Consider the following 12,860-nt stretch of genomic DNA (forward strand, 5'->3'; position numbering starts at 1 on the left):
CTCAGTTGGTTAAAAGTTCAGCTCGGGTCACGATCTCGTGGTCTATGAGTTTGAGTCCTGCATCGGGCTCTGCTCTGTGCTGACAGCGCTGAGCCTGGAGCCTGCTTCAGATTCTGTATCTCCTCCTCTCTCTGCCCCTTCTCTCCTCACACTCTGTCTCTCTCTGTCTCTGAAAAGTATATAAACCTTAAAAAAAATTTTAGAAATTAAAATACATAAATGGTCCAATCTTTAATTACTGCTGTTAGTGGAAGCTGGATGATAGCACTGTGTGTCTGAAAACACAACTGTGACAGAAGTATCTCAGTGAGAAGGACTTCATAGAGCAGGCATTTGCCACCTTAACTAGCATGATTTTACAGATTTCTGTGGGGATATATCTGTTTGGAGAGAAGATTCACTGTGGAAAGCAGAACAGACCCTGCACAACAAAGGCTTATTCAGAAACCATGGAGTGGTCTTTGGTATGATGGATAGACTGGCACGTGGTTACCATTTTGCTGCTAATTATTCATGACTATGCAATTGAATATATTTAAATTGAGAGGAGAGCAGAGCTGAGAAAACTGACTTAGGGTGGCAGTTCTCAAAGCCAACACCAGGAAAAACCACAGAGGTGGCATCCTTTGCCTTGAGGTACATCCTGTAGATACCTGTCCTCTCTCATCATCAGCCACTCTTCTGCCTTCATTGTTTTTCCTCCTGAATCCAATGATTTTGTGATTTTTTCTGGAGGCCCCCACCCCGCCATCACCACCATTACAATCCTGCATGCTTCTCAACATTTCACATGCGGTAATTAATCTGAATTGTATACTCCCCAAATTATGATCTCTAATAGGAAAAATGGGAAGAAATCATTTGTAACCAGATAAATACTTCTCCCCTAATCTTACATTCCTTTCTTTCAAGGGACAGGGATATTTAACGGAGTAATAATCTGACACAGAAAAGGGTAAACCAGATGTCTACTCAATTCTCTCATCATTAAAATAGGTACTCAAAGAGCATTCAGAGATTCAATCAGGGAGAATTTGATGTCAAAGAGAAACTACCACTACTATATATTTATCGATTGTTTATAGTGCATACAGATTCTTTGAGGTAGAGGTTCTCATAGTATTATAGTATCTTTTCTGGTGACAGATGATAATCACATTTCTTACGGTGAGGCTTTCATAATGTATATAATTCTCAAATTACTCTGCTGTATGCCTGTATACCTGAAACTAATATAATATTATATGTTAACTATGCTTCAATTAAACATTAAATTTTTTAAAGTTCTCATGAATTTAGAAGAAGCCATAGAGTTCTTGATTTATTCGTTACAGGAGGTAACCAAGTTTTCATTCCAAAATTCTCAGTCAAAAATGCATTCCTCAGTATGAAGACATCATTGAACCCAGAGGAAAAAAGCTAATTAACTGTCTCATTGAAACATTCCTTCCTTTTTGGAGTCAACTGGGGACCCATAGACTTTGAGTCCATTGTCAAATGGTGTGTGAAAGAGATCCAAGTTCAACAATAAATATTATCAGCAATATAATAGTTTTTTCCAGCCCTCAGGGCCAAATGACCTGCATTTTAGCAAATTGATTTTGTTCATGCATTGTGTTAAGCCAAGCAATTGTTTCCCATGACATGCTTGAACCCATAGTTGCTCTGTCTATGAAATTCATGGTTGAATTGTCCAATTGCTGATTGCTATTCCCATTTGCTTTAATAATAGTCACTTCCTTCATCAGTAATGGGTTTTATATACAGTGCACAATCACAACCATTCAATGTCACCCATAAACAATTGATGAATTGTCTAATACAGTTATGAGAGTTGCTTATTTGGGACACAGCTAGGGTAAGTCTTACAGAGTTAATGAGATGATGTACCATGGCATTAGGCAATAGACATTTCCCTCCCCCCACATTAGCTGTACGTTCTTTTTTAACCAAGGACCCATTTATGTCATTATCATAATCTTCATCAACTTGTCAAGATAATGGAGGGCCCAGTGAGTTCAGAGAAGGCCTCACATAATTCATGGAAATTTAAAGAACATAGATACAGAAATGGTTTGGGAGCAATGGACAAATAAGATCTGCATGGAAAACAATAAGGAAAGGGCTTTCTCATAAAAATTTTGTCTTAAAGTGGGTGCAGTGTGGACTCAGCTTTGAGGGAGTGGAAAGAGACTGAAACTGGGAAGATAAATTAGTGAACAAAATGAGCAAAGACAAATCCGGGACACAAAGCTGGAGAAAGAACAGATAATGATAATCTCAAGAGATGGTTATCAAAGTCAAAATGAAAGGAAGAGAACTCTCAAGGCTGCTTTTGGCAAATCCCACATCTGTACTTGTTACAGACACGCAAGTCTAGGTTTTGGGGGGAGACAAGGTACTTATCAACTTTGACACATGTGTACCAGACTTGGTTAGCAATCAGACAAGGTTTATAATTATTCACCATATTTCTGATGTGCAGCAATGTGAAGCTGTGTGCACATTGATTTCTGACCAATAGATCCTGTTCCATAAATCTTCCATTAAATTAACCTCAGATGGCTGAAATCACCATGTCAGAATCTTACTCAGTGTAGCTACGAGTTAATAAATGGATCCCCTGAAAAGCAAGATACTCTCTCCTTTTAAATTATGTTAGAAGTAGTAGGAAATGTCAATCCTTCTAGTTCAATACCTCATTCCCTCATGTATCCATTCATTGAAAAAATATTTCTTGAAGACCTCTTCTATGCCAGATTAGGTCCTTGTTCCCAAGTCTTTACAGTGCAGTTGGGAACATAGGCACTGAATACTAAACTAATGAATTATTTCTGGTGTGGAAACAATTAAGAAGAAACTAATCATAATAATATGATAAAATTGTTGCAGAGAGGATAAGAGATCTTAGATGGGTTGGGGTGATTGATGAAAAGAGCTCTTCAAGAAGGTGACATTTGAGCTAAGATTCGGAGGAAGATATGAAGTCACTTTAGTTGACAGGCAAAGAAAACAACATGTGCCAAGGCCTTCAGGTGGGAACTAGAATAATCTTTTTGACAGAAGAAAGCAGGGAGAGAGAATGAGATTCAAGATGCACTGAAGATGAAGAACTTACCCAAGGCCATAGTACTATACATGAGTAACCAAGGAGGTAAAATGCATGTACAGAGAAGTTACATGCATAGTAGACTAGATAGATAATCCTGTAGAATAGTAACATTTGCGTGGTAGAAAGAAGAGGAGTAGGCCATGAAATAGGCAGATCTCAAAATCCCATGCCTTTGGTGGCCAGACGACACATATCATAAAAATGTGAAGAACGCCTTGGTAAGAGACAGGGAGTTGTGAGGAATGTAGGGGCATGAAGAATGAGTGACATGCGTAACAGCATTCAAACTCATTAAGAAATACTTTGCAGGCAAAATAAAATACATATAAGGGGACAAGCATAGCCCATGGACCATCAATATGCAACAATGAACTGGAGAAAAAAGTAGGAAACAGGCTGAGAAAGAGAAAAATCAATAGAGCACTGTCTCACATAATTCAGAGGAGAGCTATATTTGTATTTCTATGAACAACAGAGAAAGTTTGTCGTATTAGTCAGTAACCAAATGCTGTAATACTAACAACAACCCTCGCACTATTTGCTACAGAAATGCCTAACCTAGAAATAAAGATAACTGCCCAACAGGCTAGATTTGTAAAGACAGGAATCATCGAACTAAGGGATCCCTTCAAGGACTGGATGTAGAGTTCCTCCTGAGGAATCTTGGCCATCTGTGCTTGCAGGGATCCAGGAAAGGGGGTCACACACACGGTACTGTTAAGTGTTTAGCACTTTCTATCAATTTGATCGGTTGTTATACGGAGCTGATGTCTGGCTCCTTTTAGCCTAAAAGCCCCAAATCTCCCCTCCCCCAACTCCCAGAGTCACAGAGAGCATTTAATACTTTCCCCACCTACCAGTCCTTCATATATTTAGAAACAGTGACCCTGTCATTGTCTTCCCTCTGCAAGTCTTCCTTTCTCTAGACAAAATATTCCCACCTTCAACTACTCCCCAGACGACTGTGTCCAGACTCTGCCACCCCAATCACCTTTCTGTGAACCCTCTCCACAGTTTGTCACTATCTCTCCTAAAACAGTGCCCAGGGAGAACACCATATTCTTAGCCAATTTACAACCTAGGGCTTCTTTAGGTATCATTTTCTATTTCTGCAGCAGTAGGAACACAATGACATTTTATCAAGCCCAGTCTTCTGCTGTCCCTGTTCCCCCCTCCCCATTCTCCACACCAGTCTGTTTGTTGTATTTCAGGGACAGATGCATAATCTAGAGAGAGTGCTCCCATCAGCATAAAGAATGCTGCACCTCATCACTCTATCATTTCTGATTAAGATCATTCAGCCTAATGTACATTATGTCTTGTACCAATAATGCCTGTGCAATGCTTCATGCTCCCTATACCACTTTCTAGACATTATCTTGTTATGTACTCAAACTATCTTTGTATAAAGAGGAAGATGAATCTGAGAATAAGCAGTTAAAGGTAGAGAGAAAATTGGAAGTCTGACCCTTGAAAACAGTGTTGAATGGAAGCATCCAATGACCTGACTTCGAATCCAAGTTCTCCATTTACCCACCAAATGCTAAGTTTTTGAAAACAAAACTAATGATCACAATAAGAACAGAAGCACCTACCTATTAATAGATGCCTAGTATGTACCAAGTCCTGCAATAAGCTTTGCATGTACAGTGCGTCATATATTTCATATACTGCTCTCTTGAAGGAAATTATCACAATTTTAAAGATAAGAGAATTAAAACACAGAACTTGAGTGACTTGCCCCATTTCACAAAATTAGCACGTGGCACTTGATTTTAAACCTAATTCTGCCAGTTCCCAAGTTCAATCTCTTCGTAATTTCATACCACCATCTCCCTTAGTGAATGCTGTCTATACTGCATGTAACTTACCAGTTAATTGAAAAAAAAAGAAAAAGTAAAAGAAAATTAACTCTTACAGTAGTCCCTTCTCTTGAGATGCTTCTCCTAATAGGTAGGAGGCAGGAACATGTGCTGCCTCATCTCTGGGGCTAGAGATGCTGTGAGAGACTGTACACAAGGGCAAAAGAGCAAGGGAGGAGAGAAAGGCCACACACCAACCTCAGTGTTGGACATCGTGTTTCGAACTGGGCTGAAATGTAGCCCCATAGCTCCTGTCATGAATGCATTTGGAATATAAATAAGATTTCAAGGTGACAGTTCAGCCTAAGAAAACAGTGTTTTCAAGCACTTTTAATAACACTTTAGCCGTATTCACTTGTATATAAATCATGTGCTAATTTATTCATTAAAATAGCCTGTACTTGGCAACATTTTATTAACCTTAGTTTATGCTAATAAGATCAGTACTCATATTTTTTAAAAAGGCATCACTTTATAATTACTCCATAATTCTGATTTTCTTCCAACTCAAACTAAGCCCTTACTAACTCCAAGTCACATTCCACATCTGATGAAAATGAGCTCAAATTACAATATCATACAATCTAACTTTGAGAAAGCACAAATTTGGGAGAAACTATTCCCAAACCTAGCCATGCAGCAGAATCTCCTGGGCACTTTCTTATGCTCCTATAATTTCTGATTCCAGAATCTGCAATCTACTGGGTCAGAATCTCTAGGGATGGGATCTCTGGAGGGTTGAGATTTGCAGCAATTTGTCCAAAAACCAGTACTTAGGGGACAGTAACTAGAGCATTTCTACCCTGCACAGTCCTACTGCAGCTGTTGAAAAAAACAGGAAGCACAGTATACTGAAAGACAGCCCAAAAGCACGATCACCAGTCACCTCAAAGAATCTAATGGATCCCAGAAAAATTAATTGTGAGACTCATCATTAACTGATGACCCCTCAGTCTTTATTGTCTGGGCCTGGGTAGCCATTTTAATACTAGTTACCTCAAAGAAACACTATATATATATATATTTTTTTTTTAGATGATACATAAATACAAAAAAATAAAAACCCTACAAATATAAAACCAGGTAGAGATAAACATAGGGATAGAGCTCCATGATGAACAACCAAACTTAAGAAATGTATTTTAAACATTGCTCTCCAGGGGTTAGAACAGGAGCATCAAATAGGTGACAAAAATGACATCTCTTTCTTATTTGACATCTGTGGTAGATATTGCTAATCAATCACAACATTTGTCTTTGTTTCATCCAGAAAAGCCTCAAAACCCTTTCCAACCAAGCTTCTCAGGGCACCACTAACACCTGATCATTTGGGGAATATATTTGCCCATCCCTGGCTAGAATGGGTAGTTAAACTGAAATTATCTTCCAATATTTTATACCAGAATACCTCTTATAGGTGATGTACCCCACAGAGTGAGACGGACCCCTGAGGTTTCTCAGGTACATAAAGTCTTAGGACCAGATCACCTTGATACTTCCTTTGTAGAGGTTTCACATTTCTATCTCTGAATGGAAATTTCCAGAAATCATTTAACTGCTAAAATGTTTATGATACATGGGTGGCACTGATTCAAACCAACTAGTTTTGGCTGACAATAATTCAAAGTTTTGCTTTGAATAGGTGCTAGGAGACACAAGCTGAGTTACAAAGGGTCTCTAAAGTTAAATGTAGTATTTAACTAAAAAATATATATATGAATCAGCTTGATTTCCATTGGTTGGTAGCACTACAGATTTTCTCTTCCAGAGACTCTGGGCCATATTTCAAGGCAATATTTAGTGTCCTGGTCAGTGACAGGGAAGAAATCACAAAGACACTTGGTTTCTTCCACATTTCATTTGGAAAAGAAAATCACTATGATTCATTTGCCTTTGGTTCCCATAATGACCGTTCTTGGCTCATTGGCTTCTACTGCCACTTTCTAAGTCATATTGGGTGGAATCTCACTTAAGACCATATATCCAGGGTGATACCTAGTTCATCAGCTTGATTTCATCATACCGACAGCCTCAGTGATCAAATAGTAAGATCAGAGGAAATAGACTCACCTCATCATAGATGCTGTCATTCCTGTGAAAGTCTCCAGCCTTCCTTGGAAGAACGTGGACGTGAACATGCTAAAAATGTACAAGAGAAAAGAAATGAAATGTGATTATCTCCTCATATATTTCTAGACTTAACAGTGATGCTCCCATGAAGCCCAATTACTCCACATTGGTTCCTGCTGGATTATTTTTCAGAGGAAGATGATGTTCACGTTCAGTAACTGTATCTGAAATCTGTGGAGAATAGAGAAACACAAAACAAGAGAGAACAACTTGGTGGCATATATGAGAATTTGAGTGAAATGCCAGAGTGTTTTAGGGGGTGTGTGGAATTATTCATAGCTGTCAGTCTTGGCTGTATTTAGCCAGTGCTTTGAAGTGACAGCATGGTTTAAAAGGTGACCACAGTGACTCTGAAAGTGACAAGAAATAAGAATTGGCCAACAGAGAATTGTGTAAGTAAAGAGCAAATAAGTTAAGGTAGCAAAGATTGTGGGCCACGTTACAGAATCCATGTTTCCAAATAAAAATCATATAAAAGTAATATAAATAGTCTTCACTTATTAAAGTTTTACTTCATATGATAAGAAAGCTCTATGCTTAGTGTTTATTTCCTTTACTGCTCTGAATAATGTCATGAAGTAAGTTCTACTCTGATAACCACTTTGCAGATGAGGAAATCTATTCCCAGGGAAGTCAAGTCCCCATGGGAGGCGGCAGAGACAGTACAGGCATCCAGGTCTCGTGTCTCTTGCTCCCCATGCTCTTCATGAGCATTTCTGCTCATTCTGTGAGGCTGATCTATTTAACAGCCCGTGTCTCCAGCCTATGAAAGCATCCTGGTAATATACATAGCAATGCTATTATGTAGAGATCATGAATCAAGGCACACTGCATATCTAATTCAATATATTCTTCAAGGCTAAACTGCCATTTGAAAGTTTTACTTTCCAAATAGCCTCTATTGTACCTCTGCTAAAGTTAAACCTCATTTCTGCCCTTGAGCTATGTTCTTGCGTTTATTACAAACCCAAGGGAAGAATGTGAAAATGAAAAGCCTGAATGCAGAGAGGCTGACAAAGAATCAAACTTTGTCCCTGATCACGCCCACCCCTTCTTGATTATGGAGTTCTGGCTCTGAGCTTCCAAAGGGCCTCTGGAGAATGGGGGATTAGGTATCCCTGTGGCTTTGCTGCAAAAGGAAGGGGGAAAATGATATGCTATTAAGGCAGAGGCAGGAAAGGAGGCGGTCCAAGGTGAAGAACACAGAGGAGCTTCACATCAGCCCCTGAGCACACCATTCCCAATGAAGGACATGTTTTTGCCAGAATATTCTCCAGTTAATGATGAAGGGAGTCATAGATTGCTCAGCAACTGGAGTGAGCGTACACTTCAGTTACAAAGACTGTGTGGGCACACGGAGACAAGGAGAAACAAATAAGGAGAAATCAATTGCAAACTACCCATGAAATACAGCCTTAGGAGAAAGCAATGGAGGATGTGCCCAGGCTGAAATGTGCTGAAGGACACAGGCTAGCTGACTTCCAAGTGAGACCAGAAAAATGCTACAGTGTAAGCAAATAGCCCACCTTAGAAGGAGGCTTCACTCAACCCTTGCTTCCAAACCTGCAGCTCTCCTTTCCACCTTTCTTTCTTTCCCCCTTCCTTTCTTTCTTCCCTGCTCCCGTTTCTTCATTTCTTCTAACCATTTATTCATCCATGCACCCACACACCATCTCCCTTGTATGTGTAATAATCGGGTATTCCAGAGCAGTATTGTACAGTCAAACCACCCAACGCAAACCCTGGGCCCGACAATTACTGGCTGCAGCCCCTGCCTCACAAGGGCCTATATCTCCGTGTCCACAGCTGCAGCAAACAGTGCAAGTCTCTACCTCACTTAGTTATTAGGAGGATTCAAAGCTAAGCCTGTGCTCAGCATGCTGCTTAGGAGATAATTAGTACTCAACACATGAAGCTATAGGAGTATCACTCTTATTTTTTATGTGTTTTCATTACCTTTGTTTTTAGCCTTCAGACCAAGTAGAGATCACATTCAGGCACTGGATCCCACGCTAACAAGGAAGATATTTAAGAAGCTCCTTGTATGGGGCATCATTCTAGTTTATCTGCTGCTAGAGCTTGTTTCTCTTGCTTTGACTGCTGTTGCTCAAACCTGAGCCTGAACCTGGGCCTGGTGAGACACAGACCACTGGGCCCCCAAATGTGCATTTCTAACTCACAGGTGATGCTGGCATTGCTGGTCTAGGGCCATGGTCTGAGAAGCACTCGTTTAGACTATACATCTGGTTCCTGACCTCTTTCCTGTCAAATGCAACCAGAGGCACCAAGGTTACACACTGTTTTGTCTGCCCTATTGCATTACGGAAGACCAATGCTTAAATGCTCCCCTGGCTTTCTGTACTCTAGTCATCCCTTATCCTTAGGGATGTGTCTGTTGTTGTGCACTAATGAAATACAGCTGGCTGTGAACTTTTCTTTTAGGGGAGCCTTCTGGGCCCAGGTTCATCCATGCCTATTTTTCTTTACCATCCTAGCCTAGGTTTAGTGTTCAGGGCTATCTCTATGAGCTCTGTTATCACCCAGTCCTGGAAATGCCATGCTCGATCATTAGTAAACACTTGGAATGTACTGTGACATTGATGGCAACAAACAGCTCACTATGTAGGTGATTCTTCCCAAGGGCACAGACCTCAACCTAGCCTGATATCTTTGCCACAAATTCTTAAGTGACAGACTGATCACAAGATCCTGACAACCCACTCAACTTCTCAGAAGAGGGAAATCATGATAAAGCCAGCTCAAAACCTCACTGTTGTGAAGAAATGCCTTTGCCATGGCCTTCCAGTAAAATGGCACTCTGATAAAAAGACAAACAAACAAAACCCTATGGACAGCACACATGGGGATATTTTGACATAACCTGTCCTTGGTAAGTTCATACTGAGCCTTGGTGATCACAACTTACTTCTTGAAGTGCCAGTAAAACCTCTAATGATAAAGCACTCCAAAGTTGTGCAAGGATTTATATTTTGCTAGAGTTTAAACTTTTCTAGGGTTTCAAGCAGTTTAGCTACTTGATTTAGAAGAATTCTTCAGAAAATCTATAACTTAGTCTACATCCAAAGAGTTACTATGGTCAAGTGAAATTTCACAATGCTTATTAACTTATTAACGTATTAAGGTATCTGAGAAAAACCACATTAAATATGCTTGATTAAATTATGTTCAATTGCAACCAAGCAACTTATTGAATAATGAAGGTCTCACCTCCTTATTTATAGAACATCTATTTGCATTTTCTAATAGTTATTCATGCAAAAATATTTATAACCAGGTGCTAGTCTAGGAACCAGGAATATAGTAATTAACAAGACAAAGTCCCCACCCCCATTAAACTACATTCCAATGGGTGATGTAGACAATAAACAAGTAAATAAATATACAACTTAATTTCAGGTGAAGATAAGTGTTACGGAAAAATCATAGTGGGCAGAGCTAAAAATTCAGAATTGGGACACTTAAATATTTGAAGTTTGGGGAAAAAAGAAAAAGGACTGGAGTTAAGGATACACTGAGGAAAGAGACAAATCAAGAGAGGGTAAATGTAAAGCTCTGAGAGGAAGGGATTTTAAGGAGGTATTAATCATCAGTGTCAGTGTTGTAAATTGAGGAACTAAACACTTATCTGAAAACATGTTCAGCATCATTAGTCATTAGTGAAATGCAAAACAAAGCCACACTGAGATGTTACTTCACACTCAACAGAATGACAGTTAAAACAAAATAAAAAGCAAGACAATAACAAGAGTTGGCAAGAAAATGGAGAATTAAAGCCTTCATATGCTTGTGGTGGGAATATAAAATGATATCACTTATTTGGAAATTAGTTCTACACTTCCTCTAAAAGTTAAACATGGTTTCCATAGAATCCAGAATTTCATTCCTAAGAGATATAAAAACATATGTCCACAAAAAACTTGCACATGAATATTCATAGCAATATTAGCCATAATAGTCAAATAGAGGAAACAACCCAATGTCCATCAAGTAGTAACTCCATAAACAAATGTGGTATAGCCAGATAATGGAATATGAGTTGGCCATAAAAAGGAATGAAGAACTGCTAAGTCAAAGAATTATGCTAAATTAGTTACAGTCCATGAAAGAAGTCATGCATAAAAGGCCAGATATTGTCTAATTCCATTTATATGAAAGGTCCAGAATAGGCAAATCCATAGGGACAGGAAGTAAATTACCAATTGCCAGGGGAAAATAAGGAGTAAATGCTAATGGACTTGAGGTTTCTTTGGGAGGAGATGAAGATATTCTGGAATTAGACAGCCATAATGGTTGTACAACTTTGTGAACATTCTAGAAAACCATAGAACCATAAAACACTTTAAAAGAGTGAATTTTATGGTATGTGAATTTTACTTCAATAAAGACTTATTTATTTATTTGTTTGTTTGTTTGTTTGTTTAAAGAGAACATGAGTGGGAGAGGGGTAGAGAGAGAGGGAGACAGAGAGAATCCCAAGCAGGCTCTGCACTGTCAGCATGGAGCCTGGCATGCAGCCTGAACCCATAAACCATAAGATCATGACTTGAGCCAAAATCAAGAGTTGGATGGTCAACCTACTGAGCCACTCAGGGGCCCCGAAGCTTTTACTTAAAAAAACAAAACAAAAATAACAACAACAACAACAAAAAAACTGAAGTGGATTTAGGAGAAAGGAGAAGGTGAAGAAAGGGAGATAAATAAGCACAGAAAACTTTCCAAGGAAAAAGAGTTTTACAAAGAAATCAATAGCAGTATCTGCAAAGGAAGAAGAAAAATCACTCTTTGGGGAATGCTGGTGTAAGTTTCCTGAGCTTACTAGTTTCTACAATTATTATTATCTTTAGTAGAATTTGTTGTTAGCATTTATTGAAAGCTCACTACATGCCAGTCCTTGGGATGATTTATATCCTTTCATATCCTTTCAATGAAGTCTTTTCTTTTTTTTAACAATAGTTCATTATTTATTTATTTTTAAGAGAGTGTAGTTTTTTTTTCTTTCATAGTTTATTGTCAAGTTGGTTTCCATATAACACCCAGTGCTCATCCCAACAAGTGCCCTCCTCCATAACCCATCACCTCCCTTCCCCTCTCCCCCACCCCACTCAGCCCTCAGTTTGTTCTCAGTATTCAAGAGTCTCTCATGGTTTACCTCCCTCCCTCTCCTCAACCATTTTTCCACTTCTCCTCCCCCATGGCCCTCTGTTAACTTTCTCCTAATCCACCTATAAGTGAAAACGTATGGTATCTGTCTTTCTCTGCCTGACTTATTTCACTCAGCATAACACCCTCAAGTTCTATCCATGTTGCTACAAATGGCCAGATTTCATTCAATAAAGTCTTAAATTATTCCCAAGAGGTGGGGCATCTGGGTGGCTCAGTCAGTTACGAGTCTGACTTCATCTCAGGTCATGATCACACAGTTTGTGGGTTTGAGCCCCCCATCAGGCTCTGTGCTGACAGCTTGGAGCCTGGGGCTTGCTTCAGATTCTGTGTCTCCCTCTCACTGCCCATCTCCTGCTTATGCTGTCTCTGTCTCTCTCAAAAATACGTAACATAAAACAACAACAACAACAACAATACTCCCAAGAGGTAATTAATAAATACATTATCATTTCCAGGTGACAAAACATACCTCAAGAGGTTAAGTGACTTGCCCAGGCTCCTGCAGAGAATGACCAAGAGCTAAAATCTGAACCCACATCTGTCCTGACACCATCTCTTAGGAGACCACACTG

General features: G+C 39.3%; 1 protein-coding gene across 1 annotated transcript in view; it reads right to left on the reverse strand.

The window, feature by feature from the left end:
- LOC120225769 (bis(5'-adenosyl)-triphosphatase-like) overlaps window positions 1-12,860 on the reverse strand; it is a 199,779-nt gene that overhangs the window by 172,646 nt on the left and 14,273 nt on the right. The window contains exon 2 of the mRNA XM_039223935.1: window positions 7,045-7,113. Within this exon, the coding sequence (XP_039079866.1) occupies window positions 7,045-7,113 (69 nt within the window). The remainder of the gene's footprint in view (window positions 1-7,044; window positions 7,114-12,860) is intronic.

Source organism: Hyaena hyaena, unplaced genomic scaffold (assembly GCF_003009895.1).
Source record: "Hyaena hyaena isolate Hyena2069 unplaced genomic scaffold, ASM300989v1 scaffold_1509, whole genome shotgun sequence".
NCBI lineage: Eukaryota > Metazoa > Chordata > Mammalia > Carnivora > Hyaenidae > Hyaena > Hyaena hyaena.